This window comes from Sminthopsis crassicaudata, chromosome 6 (assembly GCF_048593235.1).
Source record: "Sminthopsis crassicaudata isolate SCR6 chromosome 6, ASM4859323v1, whole genome shotgun sequence".
In the NCBI taxonomy this organism is placed as follows: Eukaryota; Metazoa; Chordata; class Mammalia; order Dasyuromorphia; family Dasyuridae; genus Sminthopsis; species Sminthopsis crassicaudata.
Window position 1 is genome coordinate 257,220,963 of NC_133622.1, and position 18,708 is coordinate 257,239,670.

General features: G+C 58.0%; 2 protein-coding genes and 1 long non-coding RNA gene across 7 annotated transcripts in view; 2 read left to right on the plus strand and 1 right to left on the minus strand.

Moving 5' to 3' along the window:
• ANO9 (anoctamin 9) lies at positions 1–15,498 on the plus strand. 3 transcript variants are annotated; one of them, XM_074275016.1, is made up of 24 exons: positions 1–143; positions 6,535–6,606; positions 7,091–7,207; positions 7,406–7,548; positions 7,850–7,896; positions 8,281–8,339; positions 8,523–8,596; positions 8,980–9,114; positions 9,217–9,313; positions 9,465–9,525; positions 9,744–9,826; positions 9,917–10,021; positions 10,868–11,032; positions 11,259–11,295; positions 11,608–11,719; positions 11,938–11,995; positions 12,324–12,421; positions 12,629–12,771; positions 12,895–13,047; positions 13,248–13,392; positions 13,789–13,890; positions 14,432–14,525; positions 14,602–14,714; positions 15,077–15,498. In XM_074275016.1, the coding sequence occupies exons 1-24, from the start codon at positions 138–140 to the stop codon at positions 15,102–15,104; spliced, it is 2,247 nt and encodes a 748-aa protein (XP_074131117.1). In that variant the 5' UTR covers positions 1–137; the 3' UTR covers positions 15,105–15,498. The 3 variants fall into 3 exon arrangements, 2 of the variants coding, with proteins under 2 accessions (XP_074131117.1, XP_074131116.1); XM_074275015.1 differs by lacking the exon at positions 1–143 and having other exon boundaries at positions 4,494–6,606; XR_012483445.1 differs by lacking the exons at positions 1–143; positions 14,602–14,714; positions 15,077–15,498 and having other exon boundaries at positions 4,479–6,606; positions 13,183–13,392; positions 14,432–14,469.
• Positions 13,004–18,708, minus strand: part of LOC141546876 (uncharacterized) — a 7,891-nt gene continuing 2,186 nt past the window's right edge. The window contains exons 3-6 of the long non-coding RNA XR_012483451.1: positions 18,188–18,353; positions 15,815–17,462; positions 13,252–13,963; positions 13,004–13,124 (exon numbers count right to left, since the gene is read on the minus strand). This is a non-coding gene — a long non-coding RNA (uncharacterized LOC141546876). The remainder of the gene's footprint in view (positions 13,125–13,251; positions 13,964–15,814; positions 17,463–18,187; positions 18,354–18,708) is intronic.
• SIGIRR (single Ig and TIR domain containing) overlaps positions 18,399–18,708 on the plus strand; it is a 16,643-nt gene continuing 16,333 nt past the window's right edge. For all 3 annotated transcript variants that reach the window (XR_012483448.1, XR_012483449.1, XM_074275028.1), the window contains exon 1: positions 18,399–18,548. The gene's annotated coding sequence lies outside the window, so the exon portion shown is untranslated. The remainder of the gene's footprint in view (positions 18,549–18,708) is intronic.

Here is an 18,708-nt window from a genome sequence, read left to right on the forward strand (position 1 = left end):
AGGAGTCAGAGTGCACTGGCGCCCGCTCCCGGGACAGGTGAGCAGGCAGGTCGGCCCTGGGGGCCCCGCCGAAGCCCCCCGTCCTGCCCGAGCCAGATCCGGAGGGGAGTCCGCGCCCGCGCTCGCCGCTCTCCAGCATGCAGGTGAGCCCCGCCCCCTGCCGGTTCAGGTGCAGCTCTGGGCTTGGCGGGGAGAAGGGGGGGGGGGGCGAGCCTCCCCCAGACCCAGACGGGCTCCCGCGAGCAGCCCCAAGGCTGAGGTCGCCCCCCACCCCTGCCTCTCGGGCCGCCGGAGGGGGCGAGATCCCGCCTGGGAGGCCGAGGGTCTGGATGGAGTCCGCTCTGGGTTCTGCCGCTAACTTCCTGTGTGGCGTCAGGCAAGTGGCTGGCCCTCTCTGACTCTCTTCTCTTAACGTGGAGCGGGCAGGACTCCAGGCCAGGGAGTCAGGAAGGCCTGAGTTCAAATCCTGCCCGGCATGCTCACTTAGCCGTGTGACTCTGGGTAACTTCCTCTTCTGTAGAATGGGCATAAGGAAGCAACATGGCTGAAGCGCTCTCCGGCCCTCCTGGGACTAACTAGCGGCATCCCTGGTTGTCATGGTAGCAGCAGGGACAAGGCCCCTTCCGGCCAGAAAACAAACTTCCCCCACTCGTCTAGGGAAGGGGACGCCCTATATTCAGCGCAGCCCCTGATCCTCCCTGTGGCCCCGACCAATGTGGGGGAGCTGGGCAGGGGAGGGGGCCACTGGGGCTCCTCCGCTCCCTGAGGGGAAGCTTGATGGTCCGGAAGGTGGGGCCGGGCCTCCTGTGCGCCAGGCTGCCCTCAGGAAGCTTGCCTTGTGATGGAGGCGCTCGGAGAGCCACACCGGTTTGGGGAGGGGCTGGGGACTGGGACACGGGGAACCTGGATCTGCCTGGCTGAGGTGGAGGGGCCCTCTGGAGCCAAGTGCAGCTCACACCTTAACTGGGGCCCTCCTGAGCCAAGTGCAGCTCACACCTTAATCGGGCCCTCCGGAGCCAAAGACATGATCGGGGAGAGCCCGGAAGACAGCCATTGATGGGGTGCTGGGCTCGCTGCTTAAGTTTGGAACCCAGAAGGCTGGAAGTGCTCAAGCGTCTGCATCCCAGAACGCTGCAGTTCCAGTAGAATCCAGAATCTCGATGATAATAATCACGGGCTGGGTGGAATACAGCAGAGATCGGCTCCCATTGGAGGAGAGCACAGGGAACCCGAGGGAGAAAGAGCAAAGGGAAAAGGCCGGCCAGCCAGGCAGACGCTTCCCCAACTCTGAGACCGAGGCGGCTGGGAGGCTGCCGGCAAGCTCCCCGGCCTTCTCTGCGGCCCTAGGGGGGACCGGCTAGAAAGGCCCACAGCTTGGCAAAGGCCGGGTTCGGCTACTTGGAGCAGATGCCGGAGCAGGGTGCAGCTGGCCAGGTAGCCAAAGGGAGGAGCACTGAGTGAAAGCCCGTTGGGCCCTCCTCCCGCAAACCCAGAGGCCCAGAAACTGTCTAGGAGGAGGGCGAGAGCGAGTGAAACCCAGTCACCCACACAGGGCCTTCGCGAGGCTGGCCCAGCCCCGTGCAGAAATGTGATGTGGGTGCCCCGTGCTCGGCTCTGAACCAACACCTGCCTGCCCTCCCTGGCCTGGTGCCTCCTGCTCCCTGACCTTGAACTTCAGCCCCCAGAACCACCTGAGAGCAGTCCACTGCTTCCCCCATGCTGCCCTGTAGCACTCGTGGGAGTCGGAGAGAGGGACACCCCGTTTTCTATCTGTCCCTCCGTAGATGAGTCTGCTGGGGGGAGTTTAGGTTCAGATCCTTGTAAGGTAGGATTTAAGGGCCCCGCCAGCTGGATTTTCTCACAGGTAGGACACCCCCTGTCTATAAGTGGGGGTTGGGCAGCGATCAGGGGATGTCTCTCCCTTTCCCCACGCCAGAAGGGCTCTGGGTCCTGAGATCATGCTTGACTGAGCCTGTTTGAGAGGATACAGCTTCCATTCTTCTTGAAGGACCACAACCTTCCTGGGATGTGTCACTGGATGAGTCTTCTTCCTGGGGGGAGGGTAGCCCCTATCCTTGGAAAAAGAGATGGGAAGCGATGACCACTAGACTCCGTTGTGATCACCCCTCGTCTTTTGGCCGAGCCATGCTGGATTCTGGGGTACTCTGGCTCTGGGGAGCAGACAAGGCCATTCCTGACTGAGGACCCTGGAAGGGGAAGGCAGACAGGAGACTGAGCAATCAGGGAAGGGAGTTTGAATCAGACAACAAGTATTAGGTGCCTGTTGTGTGCCAGGGACTGGGTTAAGTGCCAGGGAGACACAGAAAGTTAGTGCCTGCCCTCAGGGGGCTTTCTGTCTAGTGAGGAAGACAAACTCTCCCCACCCCATCCTGGGGCTACCTGTAGGCAGAGAAGCTGCAAGAAGAGGGGGCTGAGGCCCAAACAAGTGTTGTGTTTGATCTTGGAGGTGAGAGGGAGCCACTGCAGGTCATTGAGGAGGGGGTAATCCCTTTGCTAGCTGGCTGGAGGATGGACTTCATGGTGGGGAGAAACTGAGGCATCGCCTTCCCTCCCAGCAGCTCTGAGGTGATGAGGACTCTGTGAGTAGAGAAAAGGAGTTTGTGAATGTAGGAATGACAAGATGGGAAATAGAATCGATGTGTGCAGCTGGGAGATCCCATGGGCTGAGTCTGGGAGACGAGTTCAATTTCAGCTTCATTCACTTATTGCTTCTGGAAAAGTCACTTTATCGCTATCTGCCTCAGTTTCCTCATGTGTAAAATGGGGATAATAACCCTCCTCTCTCAAGATTTTGAGTATTCAATGAAATCCTATTTTTTGTTGTTATCATTATTATTAATGATGATGCCCACCAGTCTTAGGCCTGTCTGGTTTCTTAAACTGTGGGTTATAACCCATCTGGAGTCTTATAACTGAGGAATTACGATTTATTATCAGTCAATGTTTGATTGCAGACCCGTTTTCTATCCCTGTATTCCCAGAGTCACACAAACATTTCTCTGGCGCAAAGGAGTTGTGAATGAAAACAATTTAAGAAGCCCTGGTTTAGAGGAGGATGGTAGCTCTGTTGGGGTGAGAATATGACTTCCCTTTTGGACCTGGGTAGTGCATTAGATAGAGCAAAGATCTCTAGAGCCAGGAAGGCCTGAGTTCAAATCCTGCCTCAGACACTTACTAGCTGTGTGACCTTGATCCTTTACCCAAAAAAGTCTCTCTGAAACATCAAGTCCCAGGTGTTCAATGGTCAGCTGGAAATCCCAGCCTGAAGGTCAATAGAAAGATTGGGGCAGGATAGGTGGGTATGAGAATTAAATCTAGGAGAGTTGATGAGATCACCATGTGAAACAAAATACTGGGAGAAGAGGGCCCAGGACAGAGCCCTGGGGGGCACCGATGGCTAAAGAGGATAATTTGAATGAAAATGCAGCAGTGGACTGGAGGAAGAGCTGTCTGGGAGGGAGGAGGAGGACCAGGAGGCTGGAATTGCCCCCAAACTTGGAGAGGAGAGTGGCCCACAGTGCCCAAGGCTGCAGAGAGGACGCTAAGAATGAGGATGGAGAAAAGGCCCCTGGATTTGGCCACTAAGGGATCACTGGTAACTGGAGCAATTTCCATGGAAGCCAGAAGCCAGATTATTAGGGACTAAGAATTTAGTGAGACTACTTCAAAGTCCGATTCTTTTTGTTCAGCAAAACAACTGTTTGGCCATGTAGACATATATTGTATTTAATTTATACTCTAACATATTTAACATGTATTGGTTGACCTGCCATCTGGGAAGGGGGAAGGAGGGGAAAAATCAGAACAAAAGGTTTGGCAATTGTCAACATTGTAAAATTACCCATGCATATATCTGGGAAATAAAAACTATTAAAAAAAAAAAAAAAAGAATATAGTGAGAGAAGAGAAAGTGGAGACCTCATTGTGGATGGTCTTTGGAGGAATTTAGCCATAAAATGGAGGACTGCAGCTAGTGGGGATGGAAGGATGGAGGGAGGGCTTCTTGAGGCGGGGAGACACATGATATGTCAGTGGGGTTTAGGGAAACAGCTTGTGACCTCTGAGTGAGTGAAGCTGAGTGAAAGGGGCCATGAAAGGGGATGCCTTGGGCAGGTGGAAGGATCCTCCTGGCCGTCAAGTGACCTGGTCCTGAGGGGTGGGGAAGGAGGGGGTGGTAGAAAGCGGGGTGGGGGAGGGGGGGAAGGGGGAGGGATAGAAGGAACCTGAGTGATGGGAGGAGAGGAGGGGCAGTCATCACCAATGGCCTCCACTTTTTTCTTTAGAATATGGGGAGGGGGAGTCTGGGCTCCCTAACAGACCCAGAAACAGAAGAGGGACCAGCCCTGGGGAGGGGGAGGTTTGGGCACCTTGGCCATCTGGGCCATGCCAGTCTGGCTACCTGAGGGACAAAGGTTGGGGAGGAGCTGGGTGTGGAGGGAGCTGTGGCAGCTTAACCTGCTCTCCAAGTTCCGGGAAAACCTGGCACCTGCTGCTTAGGTGACCCCACGAGGAAGGAAGTGGGAGGTAGCCTGGCTCTTGAGACCAGTGGGAGGCTGGGGGGTGTACCCTAAAAGCTGTCTGCATCAACCTCCCAATTTTGGAGATCCACTGGTTTGTCTCAGTTCACAGGACTCAACTCACTTCCCTCTTCCCACACCAAGAGTGTGCCCCTCCTCATTTTTCCAAGAGTCCCTCCATACATGTAAGAGTTTGTCAGGTACAATATCCTGCCAGTCCAATGGCCCAGGACCTCTGTCATGTCTCCCACGCCTCAGCCCTGGGATCCTGGAGCCTCCCCTAGCATGGGCGAGGTAGTAAAAAGGGTAGATTACAGAGCCCCCTGAGGGTCCTAGCCCTTCATTTCTGCTCCAGATCCCTGACTGGGGTCTCTTTCTCTCCTTGTCCATCTCCACAGGTCTCTCCTTCTTAAATAATATTTCCCCCCAGTTACGTGTCAAGATTTTTAGCATTCTTTTTTTTTTAATAGCAGCTTTTTATTTTCAAAATATAATCACAGATAGTTTTCACCTTTTACCCTTACAAAACCTTGTGTTCCTAACTTTCCTCTTCTCCCCAAGCCCCTCCTCTAAAGAGTAATTCAATATAGGTTAAACACGTGCAGTTCTTCTATGCCCATTCCCACATTTACGGAGCATTCATTTTTACGAGACTTTTGAGTTCCGAACTCTTCTCCCTCCCTTCCCTCCTTCCCCCCTCCTGAGGATGCTAGGCAGTTGGATATAGTTTACACATGTGCTGTCATATAAAACTTAACCATATTGGTCACAGTTGTAAAAGAAGAGACGGGTCAAAAGGAAAGAAAAAACAAAAAAGAAGTGAAGATAACGTTTGGTGTTTTCCTGGTTCTACTCATTTTACTTTGCCTCAGCTCGTGTCAGTCTTTGGAGTTTTTCTGAAACCTGCCCGTTCGTCATTTCTCATTGCCCAACAGCATTCCGTTACATTCACACACCGTGGCCTGTTCAGTCGTTCCCTAATTGATGGGCATCCCCTCGATTTCCAATATTTTGCCACCACAAAAAAGGGCTGCTAGAAAGATATTTTTGCACGTGTGGGTCCTTTTCTTTTTTTGTATGTGTGTGATATCTTGGGACAGACTTAGTAGTGGTATTGATGCGCCATTTGATAGCCCATTAGGCACAGTTCCAAATTACTCTCCAGAGTGGTTGGATCAGTTCACAACTCCACTCACAGTGCATCAGCATCCCAGTTTTCCCACGTCCCCTCCAACACTGATCGCTTTCCGCTTCTGTCACATTGGCCGATCAGACAGGTATAAAGTGGGTACCTCAGAGGGTTTTCATCGGTCCCTCCAATTCTTTCTCAAACTTGACCAAAGACCGACTCATCTTTCTCTCTGGACATCCTTTCTTCTATTAAGGGCAAAGTTGGCTGGGACTCTCTTGTCTCTGGCCCTTGACATTGGGTAAACAGTTAGGATGCCCACGGGCACATCCCCTTCCATCCCCTCCTCTTCACTCACAATCCCTAAACTGTGGCAACGGCCTCCCTCTCTATTAGGCCTTTGCCTCCAGCCTCTCTCTCCTGCCTGTGTCTACATTCCTGTGCTCGGAGGCTTCTGGCTCCTTTTAGGAGTGAATTTGGGAACTAGACACAGGATGACCCGGATCCCAGAACTTCCCAAATGAGGGGCCTAATTCCTTCCCCCACTTTGGGTCTAAAGTCCACAGAGTTGGTGTGTCTGAAGTCAGGTTTCAGCGGGGGTCCGACTGCTCCAAGGCTCCTCTGCTTTGTGATGTCTAAAGCTTGCATCTTTCCAGGGATCCTCCTCCCTTTTGTTCTGGCCACTCCGTCTTCCGTCCCCATTGTCCCCCAGGAATCTGTGGAGGGCCAGACTTGGCGCCTCGTGTTTTTGTAAGCCCAGTGCTTGTACCTTGCCTGACCTACCCTTGGGGCTTAATGGATGCTTGGGGAAAGGCCGCCTGCTCTGGCCCAATTTGCCTCTATCTCTCTGTGAATCTCTCCCCCCAGGGTGCTAACGAAGAAATTCGGATTGTCCCAGAGACAGAAAGTTTCCCACTCATGGAGGCTGGAAGGTTCCAGGTGAGTGCCAAGCCCCAGGGGATAGAAGCTGGCCCTGCTGCCTCCCTGCTCCAAGGCCCAGGTGGGCTCCGTAAAGTCCAGGGGCAGCTGGGGGGAGTGTGGGCAAGCGCTGGGTGTGGAATCAGGGAGCCTTCGCTGCACTCACACTGCCCCATCCTGACAGGTACCTTCCCCGTGTGCTCACAAATGTTTCCTCCTCTGCAAAAGCAGGGATTGGGCTCTTTGGCCATCTGAGGTTCTCCGAGATCCTCTGAGTTGGAGCAGCTGGGTGTCTCACTGGATGGAGCACTGAGTTCAAATTCAGCCTCAGACCCCCTGGACAAGTCATTTAATTGCTGCCTGCCTCAGTTTCCCCAACTGTAAAATGGGGATAAGAATAGCACTGAGCTTCCAGGGTCGTTGAGAGGTTCCAATAAGGAAGCCCAGGATTCAGTAGCTGATTAACAGATACCGTTCCCTTTCTTCCTACTCTTTCCTCTTCCAGGCCCCAGAGACCTGGGATTTTGTCCTCGTGTCTAACCTGCAGAAGACAAATGCGAGCCGAGAACGTCGTCGCCAGAGCTTCCTGATGGAACTTGAAAAGATGGGCTTTACCATCAAGGTGGGGGTCGGGGGCCGCTGACCCCGGCCTGGGCGAGGGACTGAGGGGCCCAAGCCTCTGCCTCCTCCTCCTAAGGCAGATCTCGGACCTGGGGTGTCCCCTGGGGAGAGGGGAGGGAAGAGCCCTTCCTTGTGGTCCCGGGGGAGAGCAGGCTGCTTCCCTGGGTGCCAGTCTCTGTGCCGTCCCCTGTGCCCCTAGAAAATAAGAGACGGCCACAGGCTGTTCTGCGGCATCAGAGCTCACAGCATCATCTTCAGCCAGTACATGGAGCTGGTGAAGGACACCAGCTGCTGCTCCTTCCACCCCCTGCCCCTGGGGCCTGTGCCCACCCCCACTGCTCGGTGAGCTGCCACAAAGCTCAAGGCGCCCCCGGCTGCCTTGGTCCTCTTCCCCTAACCTGCACGGCTCGTGGGGGGGGCTCCTTGGGGAGAAACAGGGGGGAGGACGTTGGGGGGCCCAGACGGGGGGGCAGGTTCTGCTCCTGGGCTCGGGCAGTTGAGTCTGGGGAGGAGGAAGAGAGTGGACAAGGGCCCCCCCCCCCCGAGCTCCCAGACCTCCCTGTTGTTTAATACTCTCCCCGCTTCTCTGAGGGGCTCCTGCCCACGTGCCCTGTGGGGGAAGCTGAGTTCGTATCTGTTTCAGAATTTGCATCGTCAACTTCATCCTGAGGAAGAAGGAGGTGAATGGGGGTAAGGAGGTGCCCAGCCCCCTGCCTCTGTGCTGCGACCCCAGACTTGTCCTAGCTGGAGAAACTCGGGGAGCGGGCCTCGGCCTCGGAGCCCTCCCTGGCTCCCGGCCGGTTCTGAGCGGGGCTGGCAAGACCAAGGCCCTGTGACCCAGGGGTTCGGACCCTCTTTCCGGGGCTCCTGCCCCACATAGAGATGTGGGAATGTGCTGAGCCTGGGGCAGCCCTGGGGTCAGGGTCAGGGGTGGGCCTGCACAGACCCGTTTCTGGGGAGCTTGAACAAGGGCAGGACCCCCTTCAGGCGAAGGGCATTCGGGGGACCCCGGAGTCCTCGGGAGCCGGGGAGGCCAGGGTGAGAGGGGGACAGAATCGGACTTTTCTTTTCTAGAGAATTTCGAGGACCTGGTTAAGGACCACGTCTTTGAGACCAAGTTTCCCCTCCATGACGTAGGAAAGGGGCGGCGGTGGTCGGAGCGGGAGGAGGGAGGGATGGGGGCCTGTGTCCTGGGAAGGTCTCTCCCACATGGGTCAGGGGGGGCCTTGGGGGCGGGGGTGAGAGGGTGAAGGGCCTGGGAGGGGAGCTGGGAGGCGAAGGACTGGGGCTGGCTTCTCACCCACTCCTCTGACCAGAGGGAAGAAGACCTCAAGAGTAACTGGGCCCAGTGGAGAGACATTTTCTACAGGCAGCCCATTGGCAAGATCAGGTACTGTGGTCATTGTCGAGGGGAGGGCGGCTCATTTGGGGGGCCCTTGATTAGTGGGGGGCCCTCAGTGAGTAAGGGGTCCAATGTGGGAGTCATTAGGGGTCTGCTTGGGGGCCAGTGAAAGTCTGGGGATCCCTGGTCAGCGGAGGGCTCAGCTAAGGGGTCCCAGTCAATGGGGGCTCAGTTTGGGGCTCGTTAGGGATCTGTTTGGGGACCTATGATGGAGGTAGTTGGTGGAATCCTCAGTATCCCCATTAGCAAGATCAGGGGCTGAGGCCCCAGGAGTCCCCCACGCGGGAAGCCCTCCAGAGCTCCGGCGCCCTCTCTGGGGTCTGGGCCCAAGGCTCGGTCTGAGTCCGCTGCCGCCGCCGTGCCCCCCACAGAGACTACTTTGGGGAGAAGGTGGCCCTGTACTTTGCTTGGCTGGGCTGGTACACCGTGATGCTGGTGCCCGCGGCTGCCGCCGGGCTTATCGTCTTCCTCAGTGGCTTCTCCCTCTTCGATGCCAGCCAGATCAGGTGGGGAAGGGGCCCTGAGCCTGGGAGCGGGCAGACGAGGTGGACGAGGCCGAGGGCTCCGCCGGGGCTCCTCATCGTCCCCTCCTCCCCCTCTCTCCTCAGCAAGGAGATCTGTGAAGCCAAGGAAACGGTCATGTGCCCGCTCCAAGACTACCAGCGCAAGTACTGGAGACTGGCAGAGATCTGCACCTTTGCCAAGGTACTGGCCGGGCTCTGTCCCCGGGCACTCTCGTGCCCGTCTTATAGGTCATGAGGCTGAGATCAGGAGCAGGACTCTGGATCCAGCAGCCAACTGGGCACCAGCCCCAGGCAGTCCATGCCACCCTCCAGCAACACGTCTTTTCTTGCAGCTCACTCACCTCTTTGACAACGAGGGCACCGTGATCTTCGCCATCTTCATGGCCCTGTGGGGTGAGTGCTCAAGACTGTGGATAGGGGAGGAGGGAGGAGGAGGGAGGAGGAGGAGGGAGAAGGCTTCTACGGCTTGTGTCCTCCCCCCTGCTGTGCTTGTATCCTCCCGTGTCCTCCCTCCACCATGCTCGTGTTCTCCCCTCATGTCCTCCCCCGCCACGCTCGTGTCCTCCCCCACCGCACTCCCCGCCATGCTCATGTCCTTCTCCTGCCAATAGCCACCGTGTTCTTGGAGTTCTGGAAGCGGGAACGGGCAAACACAGCCTCCAGCTGGAACCTCTACGGGTGGGACGAGGACCAGGTATAGTCTCAGCCCGCGCCGCCTGTCCCATGTCCGCCTGGTCCCGCCAGAGCCCGCTCTGCAGCTGGCGGCTGTCCCCTGTGTCCTCAGGAGGAGCTGACCTTGGAGCTGATCAATAACCCCAACTACCGCTTAGTCAAGTACCAGCACTCGTACCTGCACAGCAGTGCCATCCTCATCTGCTGCCTGATCATGGTGTGGCCACATGCGGGGGCAGCTGGGCCGGGGACTGGGGACTGCGCCGGCGGGGAACCCCGCCCCCTCCTCCCTGGGGACTGCGCTGGCGGGGACCCCCGGCCCCTCCTCCCTGGGGACTGCACCGGCGGGGAACCCCAGCCCCTCCTCCCTGGGGACTGCGCCGGCGGGGACCCCCGGCCCCTCCTCCCTGGGGACTGCGCCGGCGGGGAACCCCGGCCCTTCCTCCCTGGGGACTATGCTGGCGGGGGACCCCCGGCCCCTCCTCCCTGGGGACTGCGCCGGCGGGGACCCCCGGCCCCTCCTCCCTGGGGACTATGCTGGCGGGGACCCCCTGCCCCTCCTCCCTGGGAACTGCGCTGGCGGGGACCCCCTGCCCCTCCTCCCTGGGGACTGCGCCGGCGGGGAACCCCGGCCCTTCCTCCCTGGGGACTATGCTGGCGGGGGACCCCCGGCCCCTCCTCCCTGGGGACTGCACCGGCGGGGAACCCCAGCCCCTCCTCCCTGGGGACTGCGCCGGCGGGGACCCCCGGCCCCTCCTCCCTGGGGACTATGCTGGCGGGGACCCCCTGCCCCTCCTCCCTGGGAACTGCGCTGGCGGGGACCCCCTGCCCCTCCTCCCTGGGGACTGCGCCGGCGGGGACCCCCGGCCCCTCCTCCCTGGGGACTATGCTGGCGGGGACCCCCTGCCCCTCCTCCCTGGGAACTGCGCTGGCGGGGACCCCCTGCCCCTCCTCCCTGGGGACTGCGCCGGCGGGGACCCCCGGCCCCTCCTCCCTGGGGCGACTGGGGAGAGGGCGCCAGGTCCGGGAGCCCAGGGCTTCACCGTGCCGCTCGTGCCCCCAGATCTGCTTGTTGATCGGGATGGCCCACATCCTGGTCGTCTATCGGGTCATGGCCACGTTTCTGTTCAGCCGCTCGGCCCTGCCCTTCCTGGAGCAGCAGCTGACCACGGCGGTGGTGGTCACCGGAGCCCTGGTGCATTACATAACCATTGTGATCATGACCAAGGTGCCCGGGGCCCTGGAGTGGGGGAGGGCCGAGGGGGTGGGGAGAGATGCCTGCCCCCCTCTGGACACAAAGGGCTAAGGGGCAACAAGAACCCCCCATGCTCCTCCATACCGGGGATTCTCTAAAGCAGGTCACGTGTCGTGTCTTAGTCTGGGGGTCGGGGTCACAGTCGGGGGGCCGGCTCCCCGAGGCTCAGGATGAGCCCAGACTCTTGTCCCTCCCCCAGGTGAACAGGGTAGTGGCGTTGAAGCTTTGTGACTTTGGTAAGTAGGAGGAATTGTGGGTACTGGAGCGGGGGAGGGGAAGAAGGCTTGGAAGCAGCCGGGGGTGGGGGCCCCCACCCCTGAGGGGGGCTCCCTCCTCTGCCCTGCCTGATCTCAGGGCTCTGGGGAAGGCCTCGTTCCTCAAGGTCCCTGAGCGGTGGGGCTCTGAGCCGGGCAGTTACATCCCGGCCCCCTGACCGGGTCTGGACCCCTGGGGGGGGGCGGGCTTCAGCGCGGGCCTCTTTGCTGGGGGCCCAGGCAGCCTCTCTTCCTCCTTGGCCTCCCCTCAGGACTCCCGCCTCTTCCTCTCAGAGAAACCTCGGACATTCTCAGAGCGAGAGAGCAACTTCACTGTCAAATTCTTCACGTTCCAGTTCTTTACCCATTTCTCTTCCCTCATCTACACAGCCTTCTTCCTGGGCCGGTGAGCTCCCCCAGGGGAGGAACGGAAGCCCGCTCTGCTGGCGCCCCCTCCGGCCCGGGGTCCTCCCTCCCTCCTTCGCGCTTCCCGTGGCATTCCTCACGCCCTACCCCGCCCCGTGACTCTCCAGGGGCTAGAGACCCTGGGGGCAAGCTGTGAGGGGCTGGGGGGCTCTCTCCTCACCTCTCTCTTCTCTGGGCTCTCATCCTTCTTTTCTCCAGGATAAACGGGCACCCGGGAAACCAAGTCCGAATCGGTGGCCAGTGGAGGCTGGAGGAGGTCAGTTTGGGGTCCCAGTGGCGGCCTTTGCATTCCTCACCCCCGGGGCCTAGCACCGTGTCCACATCACGTCGGTTAGGCTCTCCAGGGGAGAGAAGAGACCCTTTCCGGCCTCTGGAGACCGGTGTGGTTTAAACGGAGTCAAGGAGGGGCCAAAGCCTCAGGCCTGGACACAGGCAGTGGGAGAAGGGGACAAGGGGGAGCATCAAATGGGCCCTGACCCTGGGCAGTGCCGGGGAGCCGGGAGAGAGAGGGCTCGACGGGCGGCAGCGGGAGGAGGCCGGGCCCTGGACTGGAGAGCGAGTCCCGCTTCCCCTGCTGTGCCCAGTGCCATCCCAGCGGCTGCATGATGGACTTGTTTGTGCAAATGGCCATCATCATGGGCCTGAAACAGACCCTCAGCAACTGCGTGGAGTACCTGAGCCCGTGAGCAAACACTTCTGGGACCCGGGACCCAGCACCCCTCCCGCCCTGCCAGGCTGACCCCAGACCCACCTCTGCTCAGCTGCCCCCTCCCTGGACCCCACTGCCCCCTCCCCCTGCCCTGCCAGGCTGCCCCCTCCCCCTGTCCCACCAGGCTGCCCCCTCCCCTCGGGTCTCCCTTACTCTGGCCCACATCTGCCCCTGGCCCAGGTGGCTGACTTACCACATCCACAAGCTAAGAGAACAGGCCCAGATGGAGAAGTCGGACGATCTGAACCTGGAGAAATGGCGTAAAAACTACATCCTGAACGAAGTGAACATTTTCAGCCTGTTTGATGAGTTCATGGAGATGAGTGCGTGAGCTTGGGGGGAGGGGGGAGGAGGAGGCGGGCCCCTCGGTGCCCCTTGGCAGGGAGGAGGGAGGGCGCTGCCCGGGTGGAGGTCAATCAGGGTCTCTGTGTCCCTGGGGTCTCCAGTGATCCAGTACGGATTCACCACCATCTTTGTGGCCGCCTTCCCCCTGGCCCCGCTCTTGGCGCTTTTCAGCAACCTCATCGAGATCCGTCTGGATGCCATCAAGATGGTGCGTCTGCAGCGCCGCCTGGTGCCTCGGAAGGCCAAGGACATCGGTGAGGGCTCCAGGCGGCAGCCGCCGGGGGGACTGGGCCGTGCTCCCGGTGGGGGGGAGGATGCAGGAGTTCACTGCCTTGTGTGGGGGAGGCGGGGAGAGGAAAGAGTTTAGATGGGAGACTGGCCTCCGGCAGAAAGGAAGCCCCGGACCCCGACCCTGGCTCCCCGTTGCCGAGTCCCGTCCTCCCCGATCCCCCAGGGACCTGGCTGCAGGTGCTCGAGGCCATCGGGGTGCTGGCCGTCATCGCCAATGGGATGGTCATCGCTTTCACGTCGGAATTCATTCCCCGCCTCGTGTACAAGTACCGTTATGGGCCGTGCAGCCGGGGCAACACCACAGCTGAGTGAGCAGGACCTGGGCAGAGCTGCCCCCTCCCCCCTCTCCCCTCCCCGTTCCAGTTCTCTGACCTGGGGGGCCCTGGGTGGTGGGAGGAGGAGGAGAAGGAAGGAACAGACAGGGAGGCTCATAAAGCTCAGAGGGACCTTAGAGGCAGAGGAGGAAACTAAGCTCACTTCTTAGCCTCTTGACTTCTACGTGGAGGAGAAAAGGAGAGGACTTGGGGGGGGGGGCTCCAGGGCCCTGCAGAACCCAGGTGCTCTTGGGTCTGGTCTAGCCCTGGGCCCTTGGAAGAGCATCCTCCATGCGTTGCCAGTGCGGCACTCGCTGTCACCGGGGAGCCCTTCCCCTGGCCCCGGGACAGGCCAGGACCCAATCCCCAATCCTCCTCCCTGTCCCACAGCTGTCTGACCGGATACGTCAACCACAGCCTTTCGGTTTTCCAAACCAAGGATTTCAAGGACCACGTTCCGGATCAAGGGCTAGAGGAGGTGACTGAGTGCAGGTGTGCAGGCTGCCCGCGCGCTTGGACTCCAGTGCCCTCCATCGGGCTCTGCTCCTTTCTGCAGGCCCAGGGACTGGGGGGAAGGGAAGATTGGAGGTCAAGGACAGGGAGAGCCAGCCTGGCCTCAAAGGGCAGCTAGGCTTGGAGTTCCGAGAGTCTGCGGCTTGATTCTACCCTCTGGCCCCGTGTGGCCTGAGAGACCGGGAGGGAAGCCTTCCTTTGACCACCATTCCCTTACTGTGGTCCATCCCCCATCCCGAGAGTGCTCCCGTGCCAAAGAGATGGCGGTCGTGAAGGGGATGACTTCATATAGAATCAGCACCAAGGCCAGGGAGCCAGGGACTCTGCCCCCTCCTTCTCCAAAGGCTCACTTAGGCCAAGGAGGTGGGACTGGTAAGGGGAGAAGCGTCCTGAGGGAGGAGTGAGGAGGTGTGGCTGGGCCAGAGAGGCAGTCAGGCCTGGATTGGTGAGGGGAGCACTCGGCTAGTCTCTCCTGCCTCTCTGCCCCCGGAACCCCTCACGGCCCCTTCTCTCACTCCAGGTACCGAGATTACCGGAACAAGGAGGATTACAATTACTCGGGCGAGTTCTGGTTCCTCCTGGCCTCCAGGCTGGCCTTTGTCATTCTCTTCGAGGTGAGGCCCGGGGAGGGTCAGGAGGGTAAGGGCAGCTGGGCCCCGAGCTCCCCTGACTGCCCCTCTCCCCCCTCAGCATGTGGCCCTGTGTGGTAAGCTTATTGCTGCCTGGTTTGTTCCTGACATCCCCCAGACTGTGAAAAACAAAGTTCTGGAGGAAAAACTTGTGGATTTGCAAAAGAAACTACGGTAGGAGAAGCTGCCTCCAGCTCCACCTCTGGCTCCTCCTCTGAGGGTGGAAGGGGAAGGTTAGAGTTAGGGTTAGTCCCCCCTCCCCGGTCAATTCCCTGGGGGTGCTCCCACTCCTCTTCTGGCCCCTCCCCTGAGTTTGGAAGGGGGAAGGGTGCAGTTTTGAGAACAGTCCCTGGGGCTTCCTTCCTTCCTTTGAAGGAGATACTAGACCTATGCAGAGTAGTTGGGGAGTCTCCAATCTGATTCTCCCTTCTCCCTCTCCTCCTTCCTCCTCTTCCTCCCCCTTTCCCCCTTTCCCTTCTCTTTTCCCTCCTCTTTTCTTGCCTCTCCCTCCTCCCTCTCTTCCCTTGCCTCCACAGCCTCAACTCCAGGGTTACTGATGTGTAGGAAGGCTAGAAGACAACTTAGAAGCACTGAAGGCTGCCCAGAGTAGCCTCTGTCTGGCATGGATGCCGTGTGACTTCTGGGTCCCTTGGATTCTGTGATCTTCCTCTCACATCATCTCTGCCCCTGGGCTACCAGGAGATGGGCAGCAGTATTAGAAGGAGAGGCTAACCCTCTGTATGTCCCTCCTTCCTTTGTGAACAAGCCCTGAGCCCCTCGACTTGGTGCCAGGACAGCTGGACCCTGGATCCACTCTTTAACCCTGGATGGGATTTGTGCCCAAACCCAGCTTCTGGGGTGCCCTTTGTCCCGCCAGCCTCTGAAGGACTGAGGGGTGTCCCACCCAGGCAGGGCTGGCTCTCTAAACCCTTGTGGATAATAAAGTGATTTTTTAAAATGTGTGCTTCCAAGTAAGGTATGTGGGACCCAGAAAGAAAGTTATTCTTGGCAGCAGCAGCCTGGCTTCCCAGAGCGGGACTGGCTCTTCCTCCGAGTTTTCAGGGAACTGGATTTTCCCCCAGTCCCCTGGCTCCCAAGCCCCCAGCTGGCAGTTTCATCAGTCAATATCAAATAGCCAGCTCGACTTCCGCGTGGCGGGGGAAGAATTGGTACAAAGCATGGCCCCCTCCCCCTCTCCCACAAGTTCGCACACATTTCAGAGCTCGTGGCTGTTGCAAGAGTGTCCCTGTCTGTGAAGTTTGCACCGTGGATACCTTAGAATCAGCTGGAGTCAGGATAAGCAAAAGTCCTTGGTCTTTAGGGGCAGAAGTGAAGGGAACGGACACAGGATCTCCCCGACCTTCCTTTTCCTTCTCTACCACCAAAGTGACTCTGGCTTGTCTTACTCCACCCCCTAATCCTTCCCACAATTCTCTGTATACACCAAAAGGTGGAACCAGCACAGGATAGTGGGAAGGGCCATTTCCCAAGCAAATGCTAATATTGTCCAATTGGCAATTAGCCTTAAGTGCTCTGTTGTAGACTTCAGTGCATCAACTCAGAGTTTCAACCCTTAACACCTGTCCATTCTCTTTCCAGGGGCTAAATCAGGGCCTGGAATCTTCCTCCAATGAGCTTCCCCCCCCTCCCCACTACCTCAGGACAGTTCATGAGCAGTCCCCTGCAGGTCTCCACATCAACTTTGACTTACAGGCTATTCTGTGACGTTAAGGCCTGGGGGATGAAGCAGGAGGACAGAGGCTCTGCCTTTGCGAAGCCCCTGGTCTGAAAGGGAAGCAGCTCCTCTTGAGTGACAGGGGCTCTGGAAGGAAGCATTCCTGGAATAGAACCTGGAAGCCAGTGCCTTGGGATGGAGACAGGGCTAAGGTCTGCAAATGTCCATTTTGGGAAACAGGTGATTGCCGGAGGGAATCAGGAAAGGACTCGGCAATGGAGGAACTCGAGGAAAGGCAGGCGGCCATTGCCAGCCTGAGCAAGGCTTTAGATCACAAAACACAGTTGCTAGCATGAGTTTTTTTTTAGAAAAGATCTAATTTGATCCTCACATCACTTTAGGAGGCAGTTGCTATGATTATGGTTCCCATTTTACAGAAGAGAAAATTGAGGCAGAGGAAGAGACCTGCCCAGGGTTCCACAGCTGGTGTCTGAGATCGATTTCGAACACAGATGATCTTGACTCCAGGCCCAGTATTCTGGGCACTGTGGACCCCCAGGCAGCCTTTAGTTTGTAGTGAGTCAGTTGAAATGAGATGACTGAGGCCAGTTCCAATGATCTGGTGATGAAGAGAGCCATCTACACCCAGAGAGAGGCTATGGGAGCTGAGTGTGAATCACAACATGGCATCCTCTTTTTGGTGTTCATTTGCATTTTGTTTTCTTATTTTCTTTCCTTTTTGATCTGATTTTTTTGGGGGTCAACAAGAGAATTGTATAAATAAGTTTACACATACAGGATTTAGCACATTTTAACATGTCTAACATATATTGGATTGCTTGCCATCTAGGGGAGGGGCTGGGGGGAAGGAGGGGAAGGTCTGAAACACAAGGCTCTGCAAGAGTCAATGTTGAAATATGTTTTGAAAATTGCTTAAAAAAAATAACAGAGTCCGTCGAAGGGATTGGGGTGTTTAGCCTGGAAAGAGGAGCTGTGTGGAAGATCGGGAGAGCAGTGTTGGAAAGGCTATCGTTCTGCAGAGAGATCAGTCTCATTGGGTCTGCCTGGAGCTCTGGGCAGCATGAGGGCTGACCTTCCCGTAGGGCTGTCTTGGGCAGGAGTGAGTTGCTGACCTCCCTGGGGGCCGGGGTGTCCCAAGGAGAGGCTGGATGACCCCTTTCACAAATGTTTGCAGAGGGGATTCCCAGGTGGCCTTGATGCTCCTGAGGCTCTCTCTGGCTCAGAGACTGCATGAGAGAGAATCAATCAATCAGTAGTTGATGATAGGGTTACAATAGTCCAGATACCGGGGACCTGAGATCCGCACAGAGACCACAGTCTAACCCGGGGAAGCAATGTGCACGGACACAGATCTAAATAAAGGAATAACGGAGAAGAGGTGGTCCAGGGGAGGCTCAGGGGTGTAGGAAGTCAGGAATATTAAGAGGAAGACCTAAGAAGGGAGTACATTTTTACTGCCTCTTCTGGGACAGGCCCCAGACTGGTTACACCAGGCAAGAGTGAACAATGCAAAGATAGGGCAGGGGGAAAGCCGGGCCCTATACAAACCCATGGAAGGAACGGTAAGGTCAGTTTGCTGGGGTACGCTGCACGTGTAACAAGGTAGGAACAAACCATTAAATGCCAACTTGTGTAGAGTGTATTGGGTCCTAGGGGTAATAGGGAGCCACTGAAGGTTGAGCAGGCTAGTGACAGAGGTGCATTGCCATTTCAGTGGTTGACCAGAGTCCGCATGAAGGGAGGGACAGTGATAAGGCGCTGATTTGAGAAGACTTGACCAAGGATTCAATGGTGGGGAGAGGTGTGGAATTGAAGGGAGGAGACAATCCAACCTGGGTAACCGAGAGAATGGTGGTAGCCACGGGGAAAGTTGTGGAGAAGATGGTGGGACTGCAGCTGGGGGGGAGGGAGGTAGGGAGGGGCAAATGCAGAAAGGCAATGGTTAGCCAACCTGTCGTTTCCTGTCTGCCCCGCAGCTCTGAACGGAGGGTCATCTCCCAGCCTGAGTCAGCGGGCTTCCAACAGAGGAATCCTGGGCGCCAAGTCCTCAGGTCTCCCTCCTTCATTCCTCTCCTCTGGTTTCCTCCACTAGAGGTTGGGGCGCAGGTTCCTGCAGGCTAGGTCCCTCTAGAGTCAGTCCCAGTTCTGCTCCTCCCCTTCCCTGGGCCAGAGGGAGGAAGGGAGGGAGAGGGCGGGGCTGCACCTGCCAGAGCTGCCGAGCACCTGTCCAGGTGAGGCAGCTCGCCTGTTTGGCCGGCCGAGCCTCGGTGAGAGGGAGCCGGGGAAGCAATGAGGCAGCCTGCGGGATTCAGGTCTGGACCTTTCTCGGTGGCTCTGGGGGAAGGGTGGGACTAGAGGGTGGCAGCAGAGCTTGAGGGCAAAGCCAGGGCTGGTACAGGCAGCCGGGCCTGGGGGGGGGGGGCAGGGAACTTCCCAGGCCAAGGGGTAGTCACTCAGTTCAGGCCTGCCTGC